The 24661-nt window shown below is 37.0% G+C and overlaps 1 protein-coding gene across 6 annotated transcripts in view; it reads left to right on the top strand.

Annotated features, from left to right (window-relative positions):
• FAM168A (family with sequence similarity 168 member A) overlaps window positions 1-24661 on the top strand; it is a 154571-nt gene that overhangs the window by 98888 nt on the left and 31022 nt on the right. For all 6 annotated transcript variants that reach the window (XM_074372602.1, XM_074372603.1, XM_074372605.1 and 3 more), the window contains one exon: window positions 12126-12213. In XM_074372602.1, coding sequence (XP_074228703.1) covers window positions 12144-12213 — 70 coding nt within the window. In that variant the 5' untranslated portion in view covers window positions 12126-12143. The remainder of the gene's footprint in view (window positions 1-12125; window positions 12214-24661) is intronic.

Here is a 24661-nt window from a genome sequence, read left to right as displayed (position 1 = left end):
AATTTTGTTTGGTAAGAAGTAGTTAATGTGATATTAAACTGTCAAATTCCAATACTTATACCCATTAATTAATTCATTCATCCAGTCAAAAATGTTTATTGAGCATCCTGCTTAATATCAGGCCCTTTACTAGAAATTCAGTAGTGAGTGAAACAGATACGGTCCCTTGACCTTATGTTGCTTACAGTGTAGCAGGAAGAAAATCAGGCAAATTTCAGCTGCAACAAGTATTTAAAACAGAAGTTCAAAAGAGCTCTGGGATCATAAAATGGCCTGTAGCCATGCCCAGTCAAGATTCTTCATAAGAGCTGAGTGGACCCAATTGAGAAATGGGGACTGAATGATAATATTCCTGCCATGGTTTCCTTCAGATTCTATGTTCCAGCTTTTCAGAACTATTCAGTATTCTCCAAATGTGCCTTATTCTCTCATGATGTAATTTCACAAATGGCCTTTCGTTCCCCTTCTCCCTCTGTAGAATTTGTGTCATCCTTCAAAACATAAATCAGATGACACGTTCTTTTGAAATCTTCTATATCTCTCTCCCCAATTAAATAGGATTAGGTTCAGCTACATGAAACAAATATAAAATAACAGTGGTTTAAAAATAAAGGGTTTTGGGGGAAGGATATAACTCAAGTGGTAGAGCGCATGCCAGCATGCACAAGATCCTGGGTTCAATCCCCAATACCTTCTCTAGAAAGAAAGAAATAAACCTAATTATCCCCCCCCAAAACAAAACAAAACAAAACAAAAAACTTAAAAAAATATATAGGGTTTTATTTTCTCACATAAAAGGAGCACCAGAGTTAGTCGAGGGCTAAAATAGTAGTTTCAAGCCCTAGACCCAAGTCCTTTTGCCATCCTTGGTTTGAGACATTCTCAAGGTCACTTCACAGAAAAGAAGGCTGATGAGCTCCAGTTGTCATGTCCTAATTCAGGAAAGAGTAAGGGTAGAAGGAAGGGCACTTCCCCCAGCTAACACCGTTCCCTTTAAGCAGACTTTAGGCATAAGTCCTACACAATATTTCAATTATATCTCATTGAGCATAACTAATCACGTAGCTACTACACTTAACTGCAAAGACAGATTGGGAAATAGGATCTTTTAACTGAGCACATTGCCACCCAGTGGCAGTCACAGCATCCCTCCCCCCTTTAGTTGTTTTTTCTTTAAATTCTAGCACTCAGTATAATAACACTACTATTTTGCTCTTAATTGTCGGTTTCCATGTCTATCTCCCTCATATAAGCACCGCAGGGACAGAAACCATGTCCTATTATCTCTGATTCTGTTAACACTTTGTGCAGAGCTTGGCACAGGAAGTATCAGTTCATGTGTATAAAATAAGGGTGTTGAACTAAATGACTTAATTCCTTTTAGCTTATAGAAACATGTTTTTTTCCTTGACTCAAGAATCACCAGTTTGTATTTTTAACAGCTTTTTTGAGGTGTAATTTATACATTCAACCATTTTAAGTGTACAATTCAATGCTTTTTAGTAAATTTACAGAGTTGTGCAACTATCTAGACCAGTTTTAGATCATTTTTAATTTCCCCAAAGGGATCTCTTGCTCTTATTTGCTGTCAATCCCCATTCCTACTCATCCCTACTCCAAGTCCCAGGTGATCAAATATCTATCTGTTCAGATTTGCCTTTTCTGAATGTTTTGTATAAATGGAATCATATAATATGTGGTCTTTTGCTCTGGCTTCTTTCACTTGGCACAATATTTTCAAGGTTAATTTATGCTTTGGTATGTATCAATGGTTTGTTTCTTTTTATTGCTGTTATTGTTGATATTTTTATTAAATTTTAAAAAGTTATTTTCTTAGAGGTTGCTTTGGGGATTAAATATATATCTTAATTTGTTACAGGTTACATATTTATTATAATCTACTTCATATACAAACAATCTACTTCAGATATAAACTAATTTAATTTCAGTAAAATTTAGAAACTTTGTTTCAGTGTAGTACCACTCCCCCTCTCTTTTATTTTGGGCTCTTGTTTTTCTATAAATTAAATCTTTTTGTATTATATACCCAGCAATATAGTTTTAAAGTTACTGTCTTATATAGTTGTCTCTTAAGTCTGTTAAGAGAAAAAAAAGAGAAAAATATTTATTTTGTCCTTTATTTTTACCTATGTAATCACCTGTATTTGTGCTATCTTTTTCTGTGGATTTGAATTGTTCTCTAGTACTCTTTCCTATCAGCCAGAAGGCTTTTGTATTTCTTTAGGATTTTTTGAAAGGTAGGTTGCTAGCAATGAATTATCTCAGTTGTTACTCATTTGGGAGTGTTGATTTTTGCCTTTAATTCTGAATAATTTTACTGGGGTTGGACATTGTGGTTGACTTTTTTTCCCCTTTCAGCACATTTTATTTATCGTTCCACTACCTCTGGCCTCCATTATTTCTCGTAAGAAGTGGGCTGTTCATCTTAATTTTATTGTTGTTCCCTTTTATCTGGTAAGTTTTTTTCTCTTGCCACTTTAAATTTTTTCTCTTCAGCTTTCAACAGTTTTTACTATGATGTGTGCAGGTGTGGATCTTTTTGTGTTTATTCAGCTTGGAGTTCATTGTTTATCTTGTGTGTAGGTTCATGTTTGTTTATAAAATCAAATTTGGGAAGCTTTTGGCAAGTGTGTCTTCAAATATTTTTTCTGCTTCTTTCCTCTGTCTAGGATGCCCGTTAATTGTATGTTGGTTTGCCTTCATAGTTTTCCACAGGTCTCTGACTTTATTTTTCTTTATTTTTTCTTTCTGTTTTTCAGATTGCATAATCTATATTGATTTGTTTTTGAGTTCAATGATTCTTTCTTCTGCCATCAGACTTGTGTCCCTCTTGAATGTTTCATTTCAGAATACAATTCCATTTTTAAAATAGTTTCTGTTTATTGATATTCTCTATTTGATGGGTAGTTACCATCATACTTTCATTTAATTCTTTAAATATGATTTCTTTTAGTTCTTTAAAATATTTATAATAGCTGCTTTGAAATATTTATCTGCTGATTCCAGCATCTGGCTCTCTTAGAGACAACATCTGTAGTCTCCTTTTTCTTTTTCTGTAAATAGGTGACACTTCCCTGTTTCTTTGCATGTTTCATGATTTTTTTGGTTGAAAACTGTGTTTTAGATAATATATTATAGCAATTCTTGATTAAGATTTTCCCACTACTAAGGGGTGGGAGGGTTCGTGCTGGGTTGTATTTTTTTGTTTGTTTTTTGGGGGGTCCTTTTTGGGGGAGTGTTTATTTAATGACTTGCTCAGACTATTCTATAGTGTCTGTCTCCTTTGCAATGTGTGGCTGCTGATGTCTCTTTTTTTAACCATACATGTTACTTTAATTATTTATATATTTATTTAATTATTATTTAATATTTATTAATTATTTAACATGCAAGTAGTTTATTCTGATCATATTTTTTAAATTATTGTTTTAATTTTTAAACTTGGCTTCCTCAGGTTCACCCCTGGGTCAGCATAGATTAGTGGTTAGCCAACGATTGGCTTCAATCCTAGGCCAGGAAATCTCCCACCTTTTGCTGATAGATCTGTTTGTCATTTGGGGAATGCATTCAAAGTTCAGGCAGTTTATAGTTCTGCTCCAGCCTTTACTTTCAGTGTTTCAAAGCCTTATATTCACATAAGGTCAGTAGATAGCTAGGACCTCTCCCGTTTCTCCTTAGCAAGTGTGAAGCCTTATGGACACTATGGATCTCATAGTGGGTCTTGTCTTATCTTGTATTCCCCAGAACTCTCTTTTAAATTTCTGGCTTATCTGCAGGTCTGTTGCCTGCTCTAACTAGTATATGACCTTAGGCCAGCTGCAGTAGTAGCCTGGTTTACTATTGTTCCCCAGATTGTCCCTCTGTTGTTTTTGACAATGACTTTGGGCAATATCCAGAGCAGATTTTCTACACTCAGCTTTAAATTAAATCAGCCCACTCTGGTAGCAGTCCTGCTCATGGCCTGGCCTGCCCTGCCCTGATGGAATTACCCCTAGGGAGCTTGAGGTTTGAGGGGTAGGGGCAACTTCAGGCTAAAATGTCACAAATTCTTACTGTCCTTAACATGGTTCAGTAATTTTTCTTGAATAAACATTTCTCAATTTGATGTATGCCTTTGGTTAATTTTCCGCATCTGAAATGGTTGTTTTTGACAATTTTGTTTTTATTTTTATTTTTGCTTTTAGGGAAGAGGATTTGCTAAGCAGTTTAGGTGTTCCAGAAGTTCCACCTCCGTGTATTATCTTTGGCATGTTTATTTTTATTTAATTTCTAAAATTCTCCAGCTAGACCGTAATCTCCTTTGGGCAGACACTATCTGTATGTTTTCCCTACAGTATCCATCCTAACGTGCATTAAACCTTTGAACTTTACTTATCTATCAAATGAAATTAATAATCCTTGTATTGCTTACTTCAAAGGACCAAGTGAAATAGCGGTTAAAAATCTCATTGTAAACTACAAATCTTCCTCAGTTTACAGTGGGGTTATGTCCCAATAAACCCATTGTAAGTTGAAAATGCATTTAATACACCTAACCTACCAAACATCATGGTTTAGCCTAGGCCATTTTAAACATGTTCAGAACACAATTGCCTATACAGTTGGGCAAAATCATCTAACACAAAGCCTATTTTATAACAGAATGTTGAATATCTCGTATAATTTATTGAATATTGTATTTTAAGTGAAAAACAGGATGGTTATATGGGTACAGAATGGTTGTAAGTGTAAATCATTTGCTTATCCTTGTGATTGTGTGGCTGACTGAGAGCTGTGCAGCTCGCTGCTGCTGCTGCCCCGAATTATGAGAGTATCATGCTGCTTATCTAGCCCAAGAAAAGATCAAAATTCAGAATTCAAAATATGTTCCTACTGAGTGCATATTGCTTTGGTACCACCATAAAGTTGAAACATCTTAAGTCAAACTGTCATAATTTGGAGACCATCTGTATAAGCTTTTTAAATGGTAAAATTCTTTGAAAATTTTAAAGTAGTTTGCAAACTACAACACTAATTTTACACACTGCAACCTGTTGTGCATATGGTACTTCCAAGTGTTCATCCTTCATCCCTGGGATTTTTTTTCATGTCATTTTATGCTCATAGATTTTGCTACTGATTTGAAAGAAATAGTTCAGGTGCTTTTGAGGGTACCAGCAGGCTACTTGTAGAACAGTCTGGGAATGAAAGCCAGCTCCACCAGGAGGAATGTCTTAAGAAACCTCTGTGTTTTCCCTCTCAGTCATCATGCCACTACCTTGCTCATTGCTACTTGTTCTGCCCAAGATGAGCTATTGATGGAGGCTTCTCTGGACATTGGTGGTAAATGCTGGACAGGTGTGGAGCCAAGTAGTTGACTGAGATATGCCAAGAAGTACCAAGAACCTTGAAACTTTTTCCAGAGTTGTCTTTTGGAGAAACATGAAGGACAGTTCATTATTTATTCAACTACTATGTATTTAATGCCCATTATGTGCCAGGTAATATTCTGGGTACTAAGAATACAAGACAAAATAAATAGAATCCTTGTTCTCATGGAACTTACTCTAATAGGGAAGAGAATAAACAAATAGGCAAGAAAATATATCAGTTGATGATAGATGTCAATAGGAAAAGTAAAGCAGGATGAGGAAACAGAATAACAGCATGTAGGAGCTATTATTTAGATAGCTCATTTAAGGAAGTAATTTCTGACAAGGTGACATTTGCACAGAGACCTGAATGAAGTGAGGGACTGTGCCATTTGGATATCTGGAGGGAAGGGCATTTTAGGTGTATGGGAAACAGCAAGTACAAAGACCCTAAGGCGTAAACATAACATGGTATATTCAGGGAATAAGGAGGTCATTGCGATTGGAGTGGAGAAAGCAAGGGGTAGTGGTAGGAGTTGCAACCAGAGAGATGAGCATGTGAGACCACATCATATAAGGCCTTGTAGACCTTTATAAGAACTTTGGATTTTGTTCTGAATAAGATGAGAAGCTATTGCAGAGTTGTATTAGCTGGCACAGGTAGTATAGACATACTGTGGTTCAACCCCAGGGAGCAGAGGCAACTCCATATTTGTCTATGGGAGAGAGAGCTAGACAGGACTTGTACAGCAGGCACTTAGCTTACTTAAGAAGTGAAGTCAAGTTGGATGGGTAGCATATGGCAGCTGAGATCCTAGACAGTTGGCAAGAATAAAAGTCAGGCACACGGTACTTTTATTCTCTTATAACTGCCTGTGAGCGTCCAGCAGAGACCGAGTAGGTAAGTATGAACTACCTCTATGGTGGAATCTATCTGGATCCAAACAGAGCACAAGGAACCCTGAGTTAAAGGAGGGTTCTGGGCCTGCTATTCCAGAGGAGAATCCAGTGCTGGGTTGAGAGACTAGAGAGACTGGGAAATGCACCTAGTATCTAGGTAGAAGTAGCTTGGACATTGCAGTCAGAAGAACTGGGTGTAAAACTAACTTCTTTCAATTCTTAGTTATGAGACTTTAGGCAAGTCAGTTCATTTTTCTGGACTTAAGTTTATTTGTCTGTAATAAAGTGAAAATAATAGCTATTTTGCAAGATGATTGTGACCTTATAAGACTTACACGGACATAATAAGGGAAGTCCCTAACATAGTACCTGTCACATGGTGAATGTTCAACAAATAGTAGCTGCTGGTAGTAATATTTATAATGGAAGTACTGGTTGTTAACCCTTGCAGAATGCTCATTGTGTGTCAACCATTGTTGTAAGCAGAGTTCTTAAGTGTCTCAAATTTAAGTCCAGGTGCAAATTTCTATCTTCACTTTAAAATATTCTCCTTTCATAGTTCTCATCCATGCCAGTAAATGGCATTTTTATTATTCCAGTTTCTCAAGTTAACTTTGGCTTCATCCTTAATGTCTTTTTTCATCTCATTCTCCATTGTCAATCTATTAGTAATTCCTTAAAATTATGTCCAAGATATGACTACTTACCATCACCACCATCACCACTGCTACCACTCTATTTCAAGCCACCATTATCTTTCATCCGGATTATTTCAGTAGCATCTTAATGGACCTCCCTGCTTCTCCTGTTGCTTTCCTGCTCTCTGATCTCAGCTCAGCAAAGTAATTCTCTTAAAATGAAGTCAAATCAAGTCACTCTTATGCTCAAAACACTCCTATCTCATTTAGAATAAAAGACAAAGTTCTTATGCTGGCTTATAAGGCCCTACATGATTTGGCCCTTATTATCTGGTTGATCTCACTACCTACATTTCTCTCTTTTATTCACTGCGTTCCAGCTAACTGGCCTCCCTGCTATTTCTCAGACATGGTTCCACTTCAAGGCATTTGCATTTGCTGTTTTCTTTACTTGGGCAGTTTCCTGTCAGAGACCTACATGTCTTGTTCCTTCAGCTTATTCAAGTCTTTGCTTGATGTCATTCAGTGACACTGTCTCTAACCATCTTATTTAAAATTGTACCTCCTCCCTTGGTACTCCCTATTCACCCTCAGAGAATTTCTCTAGCATTTATTGCCATCTGATATAGTATATTTTACTTCTAAAAAATATTTTGTCTCTTCTTCCCCCCTCCCAACTAGCATGTAAGCAGGAATTTTTGTTCTTGTTCACTGCTGTATCTCAATTCCGCTATCAAGCTTATGTAAGACAAATGGCATTTGGTTTAGAAAGTCTCAGGTAACATCCTCAAACTGTTTGGGTATCAAAATCTCCTCAGGAACACAAATACATGTTCCTTAGCCCCATCTCAGATAGAGCATAGAGGATCTTGTATACCATATGGAGAAGTAGGGATTATATTTCCCGAGGCTTTTGAGGAGAGTAATGTACTTATATCTACCTATGTTTTTTTTAAAACATTTTCTTTTTTTTTTTCCCCAAAGCTCTTTTTTGTTTTTGTTTTTTGTGGGGGGAGATAATCTGGCTTATTAATTTATTGATTTATTTTAAAACTTATTTTTATAATGGCAGGTTGAACCCAGGACCTCGTACATGTTAGGCATGCACTCTACCACTGAGCTATATACCCTTCCCCCCAACACCTGTGTTTTAATAAAGAAAATCAAGGATGAATTAGAACTGGTTAGAATTGGGGAAAAGAGTCCTTTTAGGACTGTTGTAATGGTTCAGACAAGAAATGTTGAAACTTGAACTAGGGAGCAGTAGCAATGAGAAAGGTAAGGTTGTCAGAACTTGGTGATTGATTGGGTGTGAAAGAAAGGGAGAAATTTAGGATGATTTCCAGGGTTTTGGGCTTAGATGCCACATGGATGGATCGTTAATAATTTAGAGATGGCCAATACAGAATGAAGAATGGGCTTGAGGAAAGATGATGAGTTTACTTTTGAACATGGTGAGTTTGAATTGCTTATGGAGTTATCAGGAAGAAGTGTTTAGGAAGTTGGTATGTTTGAGAATAGATGTGTGGGTGAGTGCTGCATTATGATAATTATTTTGAGAAAGATAAAGATGTAGATTTCATGTATCATGAATTAATCTAGACAACCACTAATCTACTTTTTGTCTCTATAGATTTTCCTATTCTGGACATTTCATGTAAATAGAGTCACATAATATGTGGAATTTTGTGACTGGCCTCTTTCACTTTATATATTTCCAAGGTTCATCCATGTTGTAGCATGTATCAATACTTCATTCCTTTTTATTGCCAAATATTCCATTGTATGGATATACCACATTTCATTATCCATTCATAAATTGAACATTTGGGTTGTTTCCACCTTTTGACTATTATGAATAATGTTGCTGTGAACATTTGTGTGGACATACATTTTAATTTCTTTTTGGTATATACCTAGGAGTTGTGTGGCTGGATCATGTGGTGATCTTTAACTGTTTGAGGAACTGTCAGACTTTTTCCCAAAGTGGCCCTATTATTTTACATTCCCACCAGCATTGAATGAGGGTTGCAATTTCTCCACATTCTTGCCAACACTTTTTATTTATTATCTTTCTTTCTAATTATAGGCATCCTAGTGTACATGAAATGGCATCTCATTGTGGTTTTGATTTGCATCTTTTTGTGTGCTTATTGGCCACTTATATGACTTACTTGAAGAAATGTATGTTCAAATCCTTTTCCCATTTTTAATTGAGTTATTAGCCTTTTTATTATTGAGCTAAGAGTTCCTTTTATATTCTAAATACAAATCATTATCAAATTTATGATCTGCAGAATTTTCTCTCCTGTGGATTGTCTTTTCACTTTGTTGATGGTGTTCTTTAAAAAGCACCCAAGTTTTTAGTTTTGATGAATCCATTTTATCTATTTTTTCCTTATTGTTGTTTGTGCTGTATTATATCTAAGAAACCATTGCCAAATCCAGGGTCACGAAGGGTTATGCTGTGTTTTCTTCTTTCTTCTAAGAGTTTTATACTTTTAGCTTTTTCATTTAGATCTTTGATCCATTTGGTGTGCTATTCTTGACTGTGTCCCTTACTTGCTTTGTGACCTTGGACTGTTCATTTGCCTTTTCTCAGCCCTGCTTTTTTCATCTGTAAGATGAAAGTCAATGTGTGAGTACATAAAACAACAACAGAAAACAGATCAGTGGTTGCTACAACTGGTAGTTGTGGGGAGGATATTGACCACAAAGATAAGAGAACTTTTAGGGGTGATGAAAATACTTTGTATCTTAATTGTGGTGGTATTTGTACAACTGTATACATTTTTCAGGGCTCATAGAACTGTATATCTAAAAGTAAATTTTACTATATGTAAATTATACCTCAATAAACCTACCTTTTATTTAAAAAAAAAAGACACCTTAACAACAGCTGTACAAAGTATGTGTTATTCTTTTCCATTTTGAGGCTAGAGGAAACTGTGGCTCAGGTGAAGTAGTGAACTTGCCTGTGGTCCCACATTTGGTATGTGACAGTTCCAGGATTTGAACCTGAATCTGCCTGATTATAGAGCTTACAGTCTTCCTACACTGAAACTATCAACAGTGAGTGGATTGTATTGTAAAAGACTGACCTCCCCTTGAAAGCCAAGAACCCTCTCTGCCTGTGAGCAGCAACCTAGAAGTGGCTGTCATATTCTTACTCCAAATGTTGAGCCCCTCGCAGATCTCATTTTCCCCAGTTGTTAGTTGAGATTGGAATCATTGCTGTTGTGGAGTGCTGCTCAGACATGGTCTCTTTCTGAGGCAGTGGCCCTCATTTTGGAGCAGCAGGAGACCAGTTTCAAAACTGATAGTTTCTTTGGTTATGAAAAGCAATTTCACAGTCTGTCCAGTCAGCCACTACAGAGTACCTTCTCAGTAGGAGAGTGCTCAGATGTTTACAGGGCTCATTGTGCTGCTTAGCACAGCTTCCTTACCCTGGCTTATTATGCAGAAGACTAGTTGAGTAGATGAGAGATCCAAGGCAGGGAAAATGTACAAGTAGTCTTCTGTGGTGGTGTTGTCACATCATCACGGTCATCACTTACATCTGCATGCCACTTTACAGTTTGCAATGTATTATAACATCTGTGAACTCTCTTAATTTTCTTGTAGTACCCTGTCAGAAGAGGGCTTATATTCAGAGAGAGTGTACTTGGCTGTATTCATGGATAACTCTGGCTGCAAGTGTGTTTTTTCTTTAAATTGTGCTGGAATGTATGTATCTCCCATAACTTTCACCCTCAAATTGTTCTGGTTTCAGTTTGTCAACTGATGGTAGTTTAATCTAGCCTCTTGCTCTGGGGTGATTGCCAGGGCTGCACATTGGGCACACTTCAACAAGTTCTATCCTCTGAAGTTGACCAATGGCATTTTCTTTTTTACCTGTTTTACTGCCCCACCTTCCTCTTTTTAGAAACCCATCTTTTCTCCACTTCTCATTTCAGAGCCCTGGACAGACTAATTAATCTTAGAGCAGTTGTCATCAAGCCATCTATTGACTGTAACTGCCTGTCTTCAACATACGCCTTGTATTCTATCCTGAGGTGCTACAGGAGAAGTTAATGACCTAAAAAATTGCCCATTTATCATGTGAGCTTAGGTAGGAGGGAATTGCTTGATTTTTATGAAGTGTAAATAATACATTTGGTGATACGTTTTCAAACATATGTTGGCCTATGTATCAGAGATGGTTCCCTAAACAAGGTGAGACAAATTGGATGGCCAACAGAGCTTAATGACAGATTTTCCATTAATCAGGATGGAAAATAAGTAAAACAGAGATTTAAAAAACAATAGAAAAAAATCAATCAAATGAAGAGCTGAGTTTTTGAAGGAGTAAACAAAATTGACAAACCTCTGGCTAGGCTCACCAAGAAGGAAAGAGAGAGTACACAAATAAAATAAGAAATGAAAATGGAGAGATGACAACCGACGCCACAGAAATACAAAAAATCTTAAGAGAATTCTAGGATGGAGAATGTGCTTCACTCAGATAATTAACAGAGCACTTGTGCAGATGATACTTCTTGCACACAAATATCCAAGTTTATTTCTTTTCCCGTGAATGAATTTTGAAAGAGATCTTAACTGTGTTTCTTTGTTTGCATTAAAATGATCAGTGGCAATAAATTCCCATTTTTTTCCAAAGCTGCTAGTCACTTGTATTTTGTCCTCTGTAGGTGCAAAAGGTGAGTGACACACTTGGTTCTGTTCTTTCTAGCAGTCTATAGGTTTGTCATTAGGTACTCATGCTCCCCTGGTGAACAGTAGAAGTTCATCCCTTACCAGCTCCTGGACTAGCATCCTCAGAATTAGAAAGGACCTCAGGGAGCCTAAAAAAATTGATTTTAAAAGAAGGCATTGAAGCCCAGAGAGGGAAAGTGACTTGGCCAGTGCTACATGGTACACTCATGGCAGAGGCATCTGTGGGATAGTGGGACTAGTACTGAACTGAAAGCCAAAAGGCCTGGGTTGATAGTAGTCAAATTGTGTCTCTGCTTCTCAGTATTTTCATCTGTACAGTGGGAATAGTGTCTAGCATAGGGCCAAATAGAAACAAATGGCTTTTGTTTAGTCCTCTTTCTACTATACCATGTTGCTTTTTTATAAATGTAAACTGAAGATTATAAATCAAAAGCTGATGTCAGGGAGAATGAGCAATCAGTAACCAATGCTGTTTTTTTGTTTGTTTGTTTCTCTGTAGGATTCTCAGTCTTCCACAATGAACCCTGTTTATAGCCCCGTGCAGCCTGGGGCTCCTTATGGCAACCCTAAGAACATGGCCTACACAGGTGAGTTGTGTGAGCATTTTGAGAAATGTGGTTAAGGATGTTACCTCGTAACTTGCTCAATGACTTTTGGTATATTACAGCTCCAGAATCCCTGCTAAAGCTTGGGAACTTACAGAAGGGAAAAATGTCTGAAATGTAGTGGAGATGGAAATGACATTCTTTTTTTTTTTTTTAATATATATATTTTTTTATTGAAGTATAGTCAGTTAACAATGTTGTGTCAGTTTCTGGTGTACAGCATAAAGTTTCAGTCATATGTACACATACGTATTCATTTTCATATTCTTTTCCATTACAGGTTACTATAAGATATTGAATATAGTTCTCTGTGCTATATAGCAGAAACTTGTTGTTTATCTATTTTATATATAGTAGTTAGTATCTATAAATCTCAAACTCCCAATTTATCCCTCCCCCCTCCAATAACCATAAGTTTGTTTTCTATGTCTGTGAGGGAAATGATATTCTTAAGCTTATGGATTATTGAATTGTCAACTAGGGAAAAGGAAGGGAGGTAACATTTATTTACTGAATATGTACCCTAGGCCTAATCCTGCACTGGGCACTTTTACATATCATGTTTAATTTTGATCTTAAAGCAGTTCTACATAGTGCAGCTTATTATCACCATTTTACAGATGAGAGTTGTCACAGTTAGAGGCCACAAAACAAACAAAAATAGGTATTTGAACCTGGGTCTGCTGATTCTGAAGGTTGATCTTTTTCCTAACTGCATACTATGTTGTTTCCTACTGCTCTGCTTCTGTGAATGTTGTCCCTCTGTCTAGAATGCCATTGTCCTATCACAACTTCACCATACTCTTAAGAACTTGGCTCTGATCACAGATAGCACTTTTCCAGGGAGCATTCTCTTCCTTACCTGGCCTTAGGTATGTTTTTTAACCTTCCAGAGCCTTGGTGTTCTCATTATAAAATGAGGGCAATAGTATTATCCTATTTCATGGGTTACTACAGGGATTAAATGAACTAGTGTAGGCACTCAGCACATAAGTGCACAAAATAAGTGCATAATAATGGGTTGTTATTATTTTAAAATAAAGATGGATAGGACATATAATGGAATTGAATTAAAAAATGTATGTAAGTTGTCTAGCATAACGCTTAGCAAATCATAAGCCTTCAAATATGTAATGAATATAAATTCAAAGTGAAGATAACAATATGAACGAACACATGGAAGTAAGAAGGTATGGTTGGGGTCTAGGCAGTACTTAAGATTAGCTAGAGTGAAGAGTAGAAAGGGGGAAAATGGGAAATTGAGCTCAAAAAGTAGATTAATACTGGTCTTGATGGCAGGATTGGAGGTGGGAGAGTAGAGACTTTTGTCCCGGAAGAAAGTCATTGCCTGTGGGCGGAATGTACTGATTCCTCCTCATAACCTCACATTTTTTTGCTGTATAGCCTCCTAGACTGAGAATAAAAGGATCTCAGAGAACTTTTTGTTGGTTGTTCCAAACTTTGTTCTGTAGGAACTCTGATGGGGTTGGGGATAGGCTGGAGGGCTTCATAAAATCCTCAAATATTTGATTTGATTTTTGAAAACTATTTACAACTATTTTTAAAAAGCATGCGTATACGTAAGATGATCAGTGTGTTAACTTAAGCTTCTAAGAATGCATGTTCATTAAAAAAAAAACTGCTAACATTTGCAGCTACTTATGTTTGTAAATCAGAATTTTCTCAATGCTATGCAACCCCAGAAGTATATTGGAGGTTGAGCCTGATACAACTAAGTTGTCATCACTAATTTTCAGTTTCATAGTTGTGTTTATCACAACAGCTTTATCATCCTGATTTAATCATAATGGTGAATATCAACTGTTTGGACTTCTAACGTTATGTTTATTCGAAAACAATTAATATTAGTATGCAGGACCCACCAGGCAATAGTACCTCATGCTCTACTAGCTCAGGGAGCCTGTTGCTTTTTCTCTTCCCAGTTTAGAGTGTTCCAGCAACCTAAGTTCCTTTGCCCGAGGGGACTGAGCTGCTTTGGCAGACAGAGCCCCAGGGAATCCGGCATGTTTTCTGTGATCCTGGATGCCTTCATGATTACTGAGTTGCTAAACTTGAGAAAGAAACAGTTACATTTATCTACTGATTTGCACAAAGATTAGGCCGTGATATATTGATAAATGTGTTTCAACTGAATGAACAACAACAAAATGAAAAGACAACCTATGCAGTGGGAGAAAATATTTGCAAATGATGTGACCAACAAGAGCTTAATTTCCAAAATATACATACAGCTTATACAGCTCAATATTAAAAAGAAAAAAAGCCCAATCAAAAATTGGGCAGAAGACCTAAATAGACATTTTCCCAAAGAAGACATACAAATGACCAAATGGGCACATGATAAGATACTTAACATCACTAATTATTAGAGAAGTGCAAATCAAAACTACAATGAGGTATCACCTCACACTGGTCAGATTGGCCATCATCAAAATGTCTACAAATAATGAATGCTGAAGAGGGTGTGGAGAAAAGGGAACTCTCCTACACTGTTGGTGGGAATGTAAATTGGTGCAGTTACTATGGAAAACAGTATGGAGGTTCCTTAAAAAACTAAAAATAGAGTTACCATATGATCCAGCAGTCCTGTTCCTGGGCATATATCCAGAAAAGATGAAAACTCTAATTTGAAAAGATACACGTACCCCAGTGTTCATAGCAGTGCTATTTATAATAGCAAAGACATGGAAGAAACCTAAATGTTCATCAACAGATGAATGGATAAAGAAAACAGTATGTGTACACACACACACACGAATATTATTCAGCCATATAAAAAAGAATGAAATAATACCATTTGCAGCACCATGGATGAAACTAAAGTTTATCATACTAAATGAAGTAAGTCAGACAGAGAAAGACAAATGTGATATGATTTATATGTGGGATCTTAAAAAATGATACAAATGAAATTATACACAAAACATTTCTTATTTTATTTGTGTCCTTTCTCTTTTCTTCTTGGTGGGCCTGGCCAGAGGCTTGTCAATTTTGTTTACTGTTTCGAAAAAACAGCTCTTGGTTGATTGATTTTTTCTGTTTTTTTTTTTCAATCTCTATTTTATTTGTTTCCTCCCTGATCTTTATTATTTCTTTCCTTCTGCTGACTTTAGGTTTTGTTTGTTTTTCTTTTTCTAATTGTTTTAGGTGGTAGGGTAGGTTGTTTATTTGGGATTGTTCTTGTTTTTTAAGGAAGGCCTGTGGTGAACTTCCTCTTAAAGGGACTGCTTTTGCTGTATCCCATAGATTTTGTGTAGTTGTGTTTTCATTGTTTGCCTCAAGGTACTTTTTAATTTCTTCTTTGATTTCATCGTTGACCTATTGGTTTTTTAGTAGCATGTTGTTTCGTTTCCATGCTGTGTTTTTTTCTCATTTGTTTTTCTGTGGTTGATTTCTAGTTTCATGCCATTGTGCTTAAAGAAGATGCTTGAAATAATTTCTGTCCTCTTAAATTTATTGAGACTTATTTTGTGCCCAAGTATTTTATGTACAAAACGGAAATAGACTCACAGACATAGAAAACAAACTTATGGTTACCAAAGAGGAAAGTAGAGGGAGGGATAAATTAGTAGTTTGGGATTAACAGATGTGCACTGCTATGTATAAAATAGATAAACAACAAAGGACCTACTCTGTGGCACAGAGAACTATATTCAATATCTTATGATAACCTGTAATGGAAAAGAATCTGAAAAAGTACAGGTGTATATGTATAATTGAATCACTTTGCTGTACACCTGAAACTACCACAGCATTGTAAATCAACTACACTTCAATTAAAAAAAATGAACACTAACCTTCCACAAACTCTTCCAAAAAATAGAGAAGGGGAGAATACTTTCTAACTCATTCTATGGGGCAAGTATTGTCCTGATACCAAAACCAGACAGAGACATCATAAGAAAACTACAGACCAATGTCCTGTTTGAATATAAATGCAAAAGTTCTCAACAAAACACTAGCAAAATGAACAATAATTTATAGATAAGATTGTATTATACACTATGATGAAGTAAGATATACCCCAGGGTTGCAAGATCAATTCAGAATGGGAAAAATCAATCAGTGCAATACACCATATTAAAACATTAAAGGACAGAACTCACATAATCTCTGGATACAGAGAAATCATTAGACAAACTCCAATACCCTTTCATGATTTCTGAAAACAAAGAAACGAACAAAAACTCCAACAAATTAGGAATAGAAGGAACTTTCTCAATCTGATAAAGGGCATTTATAAAAAACCCATGGCTGTCATCATACTTAATAGAAAAAGACTGAATGGAATGTTCTCCCCCTAATTTTGGGAACAAGGCAAAGATGTCCAGCCTCACCACTTCTGTTAAACATTATGCTGGAGGTTCTAAGCGGGACAGTTGAGCAAGAAAATGAAATTAAAAGTAATCCAGATTGGAAAGGAAGAAGTAAAACTCTGTACTTTCAGATAACACCATCTTGTATATAGAAAATTCTAAGGAATCCACCCAAAAACTATTAGAACTAATAAGTAAGTTCAACAAGGTTGTAGGATACAAGATCAATATACAAAAATCAATCATATTTCTATACAGTTGTAATAGTGCAAAAAATGAAATTAAGAAAACAGTTCTGTTTATATTGCCTCAAAACACGCAAAATACTTGGGAATACATTTTTAAAAGGAAACATAAAATGTACACTCTGAAAGCTACAAAACATTGTTGAAAGGAATTAAAGATCTAAATAGTTAGGAAAACATCCCATGTTCATGGATTGAAATTTTTAATATTTTAAAGATAATAATACTCCCTAATTGATCTACAGATTCAACACAGTCCCTATCAAAAGGCCACGTGCCTTGTTTGCAGATTTTTACAAGCTGTTCCTAAAATTTACATGAAAATTCAAAGACCCATATTAGCCAAAATAATCTTGTAAAAGAACGTTGTTGAAGGACTCACTCTTCCCAGTTTCCCAGAGCTTATCAGAAAGCTTATCAGTAATCAAGACAGCATGGTTTTGGCTTAAGGATAGACATATGGATTAGTGGAATAGTATTGAGTATCCAGAAATAAACCCTCACATATACAGTCAATGATTTTCAACAAGGGAACCAAAAACAATTCAGTGGGGAAAGAATAGTTTTTTCAACATATGGTGCTGGGACAACTAGATACCCACATAATGAAATAATGAAATAGTGCCCCTACTTCACACCGTATGCAAAAATTAACTCAAAATATTTCAAAGACCTAAATACAAGAGCTAGAACTATAAAACTCTTACAAGAAGACTTGGTCGTAAATCTGTGACCTTAGATTTGGCAAGGGTTTCTTAGATATCACACCAGTAGCACAAGCAGACAAAGAAAAAAAATAAGTAAATTGGACTTCATCAAATTAAGAACTTTTGTACTTCAGAGGACACCATCAAGAAACAAAAAGAGAACCCACATATATGGGATAAAATATTTGCAGATCTTCTGTCTGATAAGGTAGTTGTACCTATGTCTGTATGTCAAAAACTCTTATAACTCAATAATAAAAAGACAAATAACCCAGTTAAGAAATACACAAAGAATCTGAATAAACAGTTCTCCAAAGAAGATATACAGATTGCTAATAAACAAATGAAAATATGTTCAACATAATGTCATCAGGGAAATGCATATCAAAACCACAGTGAGATACCACTTAACACCCATAGGATGGCTATAATTAAAAAGGCAGATAATAACAAGTGTTGGCAAGGGTATGGAGAAATTGAAACTCTCATATACTGCTGGTGGGAATGTAAAACTGGTGTAGCCACTTTGGAAACAGTCTGGCCATTCCTCAAGTAGTTTCCTGTCTCTGTGGTCTTGCTTATACTGTTCTTTTTATTGGGGAATACAAGTTCTTTTATCTTTGTCAGAATCCTGCCCATCCCACAAGGCCCAGCTCAAAATCCAGTTTCTCAAGCTTATATACTTAGAATTGCTAGGTTGTATATCTTTATTTGGTGTTACAAAAGTGACTTTCACAATGCTTCTACTAATTCCTGTTGTTCCAGATCCTTCCCAACACTTGATATTGTCAGACTTTAGAATATTTGTCAGTCACAAAGGAAAAAAAAGAAAAAAAATACTTGTCAGTCTGATAGTTGCAAAATGATATTGTATTCCATTTATTTGTGTTTTGCTGATTACTAGTGTGGTTGAACATTTTTTTTTTCCTCCTCCATCTCCCTAGTCATTTGAGTGATTTCTTCTGTGAATTGCAATAATATATTCTATTCTGCATTATATTCTATTGGCTTCTTTTCATTTTCTTATTAATTTGAGTTCTTTTTTGTGGATACTAGTTCTTTGTTAAATGTGTGATAAATATCCTTTCTCACTTTGTGCTTGTTTTTAAACTTTGTTTATAGCATCTTGCCATGCAGATTTAAATTTTAAGGAGTTAAACTTGTCAGCCTTTTATGGTTTTTCCTTTTGGTCTTATCTAAGAAATACTTTCTAATCCTAAAGTCAAACTGATATATATATATATATTTTTTTTCCCCTAATAGTTTTAAGGTTTTTGTTTGTTTTCTAAATTTAGGTCTTTGGTCTTTCTGGAATTGGAGAAGTGTGAGGTGGGGATCTAATTTTTTTTCTTCACATGGAAAAACCAAGTGCCCTGATACATTTTATTGAGTCTAAGTAAGATTCTTCCCTTTACCAGATCTTATTAAATAGAATAATGAAATAAATGAGTGAATTGATCCATGAGGAAAAGGGATTCATGGACCAAATCATCAATTTGCAAAATTTTATCTTGTTCGCTTTTATCTCTTTTAGAAGATAAATGCAGGGAGGACAGGAATCATTCACCAAATAATCTGTAAAGTGCTGAATACTTCCCATATACCTTACAGATGAAGGATGGGGTGGGGAAGGCAGCAGCAGAAGCACACTCCTGAAGTGGTGATTGAGACTGATAGGCCATCTGCTTTCCATTAAAATTTCTCCCACACTGGCAGGTAGGGAACTTTGGAGATATTTTTAGATTTCTGAAAGAATGTTTCCCCTAAGGAACAGCACTTACCTTATGTGCTTACTTTGGAGGAATTTTATTATTAGCTTTAACATAGCCTATTTTCTTATCTTTTTTTGTTGGTGATACTGTTTTTACACTAAAGACATATCAAGGTAAGCCTGCTCTGGTTTTAGCAACCTTTCTCTTCTGACTCAGTCAAGGTAAATGGTCATTCACCCACCCGCAGGTTGGTGGCCTTTTATCTGGTTGAGTTAAGTTCTCCCTGAAGATGCAACACAACTTGGAGCATAGTTGATAACTGTATAGTCCCTTCTTTCTTGTTACCTCTTGGGGAGTTGCCTTGCCCAAACTAAGAACAATGCCTCACTTATACCCTTAAATTTCCCTGAGGCTCACTTGGGAGGTTGGGTGGCTGGGTCTTGAATCTGGTGTACAGGATTCCCCAGGTTCAGGTCTAGTGGGCCGGCCCAGAGCCAGTGCTGCAGAATGGTTGCCTGCCTCAGTTGAACTCCATTCTCGCTGGTACAGCACTCTCAGCAGCCAGGCCACCCACCTAGTAAAATTCAGATTGAGGCTTTTTTCTGGAGCTAACAGATTCAAGGGTCCATTGAATGTTTCCCATATCTACTTTGTAGCCTTTCAGCTCATGGCAATAAAAATGATTATGCTATCAGGATGAAGTTTTGTGGGCTCTGTCTCCTAAACATCTTTGTAGTCTTCCTTTCTTTATCCCATTGTTACTGTTTTAGCTTTAACTTTTGTTTTAGCGGGTCTGTTGCAGTAACTTCCTGTCTGGTCGCTGCTTCTCTGATCGCACTCACTCTCAACACTTTCTGTACTGCTGCTACTAGAGTAGTTTTCGTAAAACACAAATCTGAAACTCCCAAGTTTAAAATCCTCCAACGGATTCCTGTTTAATGATAAATTCCATCCTTTACCTTGGCATTCAGATCTCTTCACAGTCTATCCCCAGGGTGTATTTTTATTTTCGTTTCCTGCCACTCTTCCCCACAAACTGTAAACTCTATTTGCCATATTCCTGATATGGCATACATTTCATGTATGAATATTTGCCATATTCCTGATATGGCATACATTTCATGTATGAATCAAATGTATGTTTCCTTGTCCCCACTGCCACACACTTCTGACAAACTCTTATTCATTGGTCAAGGCCAACTAAAATGGATAATAATGAAGAAATCTGGATTAAGTCACTGTAGGCCTTCACTGACCGCCTGTTACCAATCTTAGGTCAATTCAGTTTGTTGGGTTTTTTTTGTTTTGTTTTGTTTTAAATCTAGGGAAAAAAAACATCAGAAGAATGAGGAGGCAGGAAGAAAATGGAAATTATTTTAAGAGAAGGGGAATTGTAAATTGAAGACTGGCCAAAGGTGGACAGTCAAGATGGGGAAGAATTGAAGGAATTAAGTCTGTTGGATGTGGACAACAGAAAATTCAGGAAGAATAACTAATTTCTTCATGTCTCTGGAAAGTTGTGCTAGAACAGAGGGAAGAGATGTTTTCTGTGTGGCTAGAACTAGGACCAGTAGTTTCGAAGATGTTCAGAGTTAGATTCCTTACAAGGTCAATTTTTTGCTTGAGTAAAGAGTTTTTTAACCCCAGAGCTCTCCAGCAGGAGCTTTGACCTCCTGAAGGGGTTCTGAACACACCATCATTAGAAGGGTGTGCTGGCAGAACCAGCCGTGCAGGCCACTATAAAAGGTATTTCAGTGCTGAGTGGCAAGTTGGACTCAGTCACCGCTAGTACCTCTTCTAACTCTGATCAGTGCCTGTGTGATGCTTTTCAATAACATGAGCATGACCTACATTAGGATACTAAATGGAAACAGAAGAGCTTTTTAAAAAAAATTTTTGTAACTGAACCATCTTTCATTGATTCTCCCTAGTAATTTCCTGTTTTCTCAGGTTTTGAAGCTAAAATAAAAGAATGTTGGCAAAGAAAATGGCAGCCAAATCCAGAGGTTTATGCTAAGTAGACTCATGTTTGAGGGAGGTTGGTAGAATGGACCTTGTCTCATTCAGCAGACCCCGTTCTGTCTCCACTCTCTGTTTACTTGTGTAAGATAAGTCTAAGTTTCAATATCCTCATCTATAAAGTTGGACTAATAACATATTTCATCAAGTTAGGGTAAAGATTAAATCAGATAAAGAAGTGCCTGGCACAATGCTCAGAATATGCTGCACTAAAAATTATATCCTTCCTCCTGCCCTCTTCTTTTTATTTTGAGATTTGTTTGTTTAAGTTTGGTGTGGGGTTTTGGGGATCTTTTTGTTTTTGTTGTTTTTTGGTCACCCTGGCTTTGGGGTTGGGGTGGAGGGGGCCAGTTTTCTTCTTTTTTAATTGTGAGCTTCAGACCTAAAGTGTCTTCATTGCATAAGTGTCCCCCCTACTCACAAAGGAGTAATCCTCTTTGTCTTCTTGACCCAAGGAGTTAGTCTTCCACTAGCTTTTTGGTACTCTGCTATATTTACTTCCTAAAGATCAGCTAATTTCAGAACTAGTACTCTGATTTCTCTTGAAAGCAATTTCTTATCTCCATGTTAATCAAAAAATAGCTCTACATTTCTTCATATAAAAGGGATTAGATTGTATTGACCTCTGTAAAGCAGTTAAAATGTACACATCAGAATCCCAGGAAATCTGATCACTACTGTAGTCTTTCGGGTACAAAGGAGAAAAGCTCACTTGTGTCCATTTATTCTCTTCACTCTTGACCTTCAGAGAATATAAATACAGGAGGGGCAGACTTGTTTCTAAGGATCAAGTCATAGTTATTTGGTAGTTGTGGAAAAGTTCAGTTCCTACCATCTAAGTTCCCATTCCACATCCTGTCACTAAAATTATTCACTCCAAGGGCTGGACTGTAGGTGGAAAACTGGGATTTGGTGCTACTGGATTTTCCCCAAACATGTCCCCTCCCTTACTTTTCCCTCTATCTTCCCTTCCTCCTAGATTCCTTCAGACCTATAACCAGCAACAAACTTTCTTTCTTCTCTTTTAAACCATACATTATAATTTTGAAACCAAAAAAAGGGGGATGGGATGGGAATATATAGATTACTGAATAATCTTAGCCAGAAAGTCACTTCACCTCTCTGAGCCTTGGTTTCCTTCTCCCCTACAAAATGGGAGAAATAACATTAGTGTTGTTTTGAGGCTCAAATGACATTGCATTTGTGAAAGTATCTTTTGTCTGAGCAATGGGTGAAATATCCATGGTGTGGTATTTGAACTCCATGTCTTTACCCCCAGTGCACTTCTACAGATCCACTCAGTCTTGGAGAACTGGCACTTGGAATGCACTCTGCTTATTTGGGTGAGAGAGTCTTTGTCCAGAGAGTCTTTGGAGTGTCCTGATCTCTATCCAACAGGGAATAGCCGCAAACTAGCAAGTGCTGCTGTGACTTGAAGCTTACATTCTAGTGGTGGGAGGTAGGCAGTCTCCCATAAACAAGTAAATATCTAGTATGTCAGATTATTAACTGCTGTGAAGGAAAACAAAGCCGGATAAGGAACATAGAGAGTAATCAAAGTTGATTACTTTCTAAAACAGTACCAAATAGAAAGAATGTAAGATGACCTTTGAATAGAGTACCAGAAGGGAGAAAACAGAAAGGGTAAAGGCTCTGAGATGGGAAGGTGCTTGACACATTTGAAAAACAGCAAGGAGGCCATTGTGGCTGGAGTAAATCAGTGTGGGGGCAAGTAGTGGGAGAAGGGGTTAGAGAGGTAGCTAAAGTCTGGGTGGGTCATTAAAAGGATTTCACTGTGATTGTCATGGGAATAAGCTACTGTGGGGCTTAAAGAGAGGAGTGTTATGATCTGATTTAATGTTTTAAAAGATAGCTTTGGCTGCTGTGGGAAATTGCTCAGGTGGAAGGTAGGAGCAGAGACCAGTTAAGAAGCTGTTGAAATAATCTGGGTGAGAAATGATGACTTGGACTAGGATAGAAAGTATGTAGGCAACAAGATATATGGTCAGATTTTGAATGTATTCTAAAGGTGGAACTGAAAAGATTTGCTGAATAAGATGGATAGATAGATGAAAAAGATTTTGCTGGATAAGATGTGGATAGGAGAGAAAGAATAGAGTCAAGAATGACTCTGAGGTTTTGGGCCTGAGGAGCTAGAAGAATGAATTTTCATTTACTGGTGTGGAGAAGCTTGAAGAACAGGTTTGGAAGGGAATGGGAAGATAGAAAGCAAATATTTGTTTTTGAATATCATAAATTCGAAATAATAATAGCTAACTTTTTGAAGTCTGAACTATTTGCCTGGCTCCTAGTGCTTCGAGGTCTTACTAATTTAATACTTAAGCAACCTATTATAATATTATTAGTCCCATTTTACAAATGGGAAAACTAAAGCATAGAGAGGTTAAGTAATTGGCCCAAGATAACACAGTTAGTGGTGTTTCTGGAGTTCAAACCTAAGGTTAGATCTAGCTCCAGGGACCACGCTCTTAGCCACTCTGCCTTATAGCCTTGATGTCTAGCAAACATCCAAGTGGAGACGTTGAGTAGGCAGATAGATACTATGTGAGTTAGGAGTTCAGGAGAGAAGTCCAGTCTAGCAGTATGAAACTCGGGCATAGTCAGTAGAAAGATGAAACTAGAAGGTAAGTTAGGGTCAATGACCATAAAGGGAGATATGGTCACAAGAAGACAAAATGGTGAGATCAAGCCCTAAAAAGCAACCTACCCTTTCAGATGTGGTTAACCCGTCTGCCCTGCTTGTTAGAGCTAAGGAGGGTGCAAGCCAAACCACTTATGGATGCCCCCAAAACGATCCCCTTCATCCTTCTGTCTGGATGTTCTTTCTCCCCTTTTTTGTCCACATCCAGGGACACCTAGTGCCCAGTATAATGCCTGGCAGACAGCAGGTGCTATGTAAATCTTGGTTCGTAAAGGCTCCTTCTTTGCTCACACTATATCCTTGTCATAACACTTTTCAGGCCATATTCTAACTGTCCACTTACCTTTCTCCCTTATTAGCTGGTGATGCTCTCAAGGCCAGGGATCCTGTTGGATTGCTTTTGTTTTTAAACCTTTCATAGCTCCAGAATACAACCCGCTGGGTAATCTCTTCATTGAGTACCTATTCTCTGCCTTATGGTACTAGGCACTACAGCTACCAGCAGCAGCATCAACAGAAGCAGCAAGATGATCAATATCAGTTGGGAACAAAGAAACAAAATAAGCAAAACAAAACCAAGAAAGTGGTAGGGAGGAAGTTCAGCTTACTTATGATTCCCCTTTTGGACAGGGAAAGTTGAAGGTGGGAAAGGGGTATTCTCTTCTGGCCAGACAGACTATTCATCACCACTCTGTGTTTGAGAAGCTCACATGCTTGCTGTCTAGGCTGAGAGGAGAAAGTGGTGGTG

This window comes from Camelus bactrianus, chromosome 10 (assembly GCF_048773025.1).
Source record: "Camelus bactrianus isolate YW-2024 breed Bactrian camel chromosome 10, ASM4877302v1, whole genome shotgun sequence".
NCBI lineage: Eukaryota > Metazoa > Chordata > Mammalia > Artiodactyla > Camelidae > Camelus > Camelus bactrianus.
This window is presented reverse-complemented; position numbering and strand designations above follow the sequence as displayed.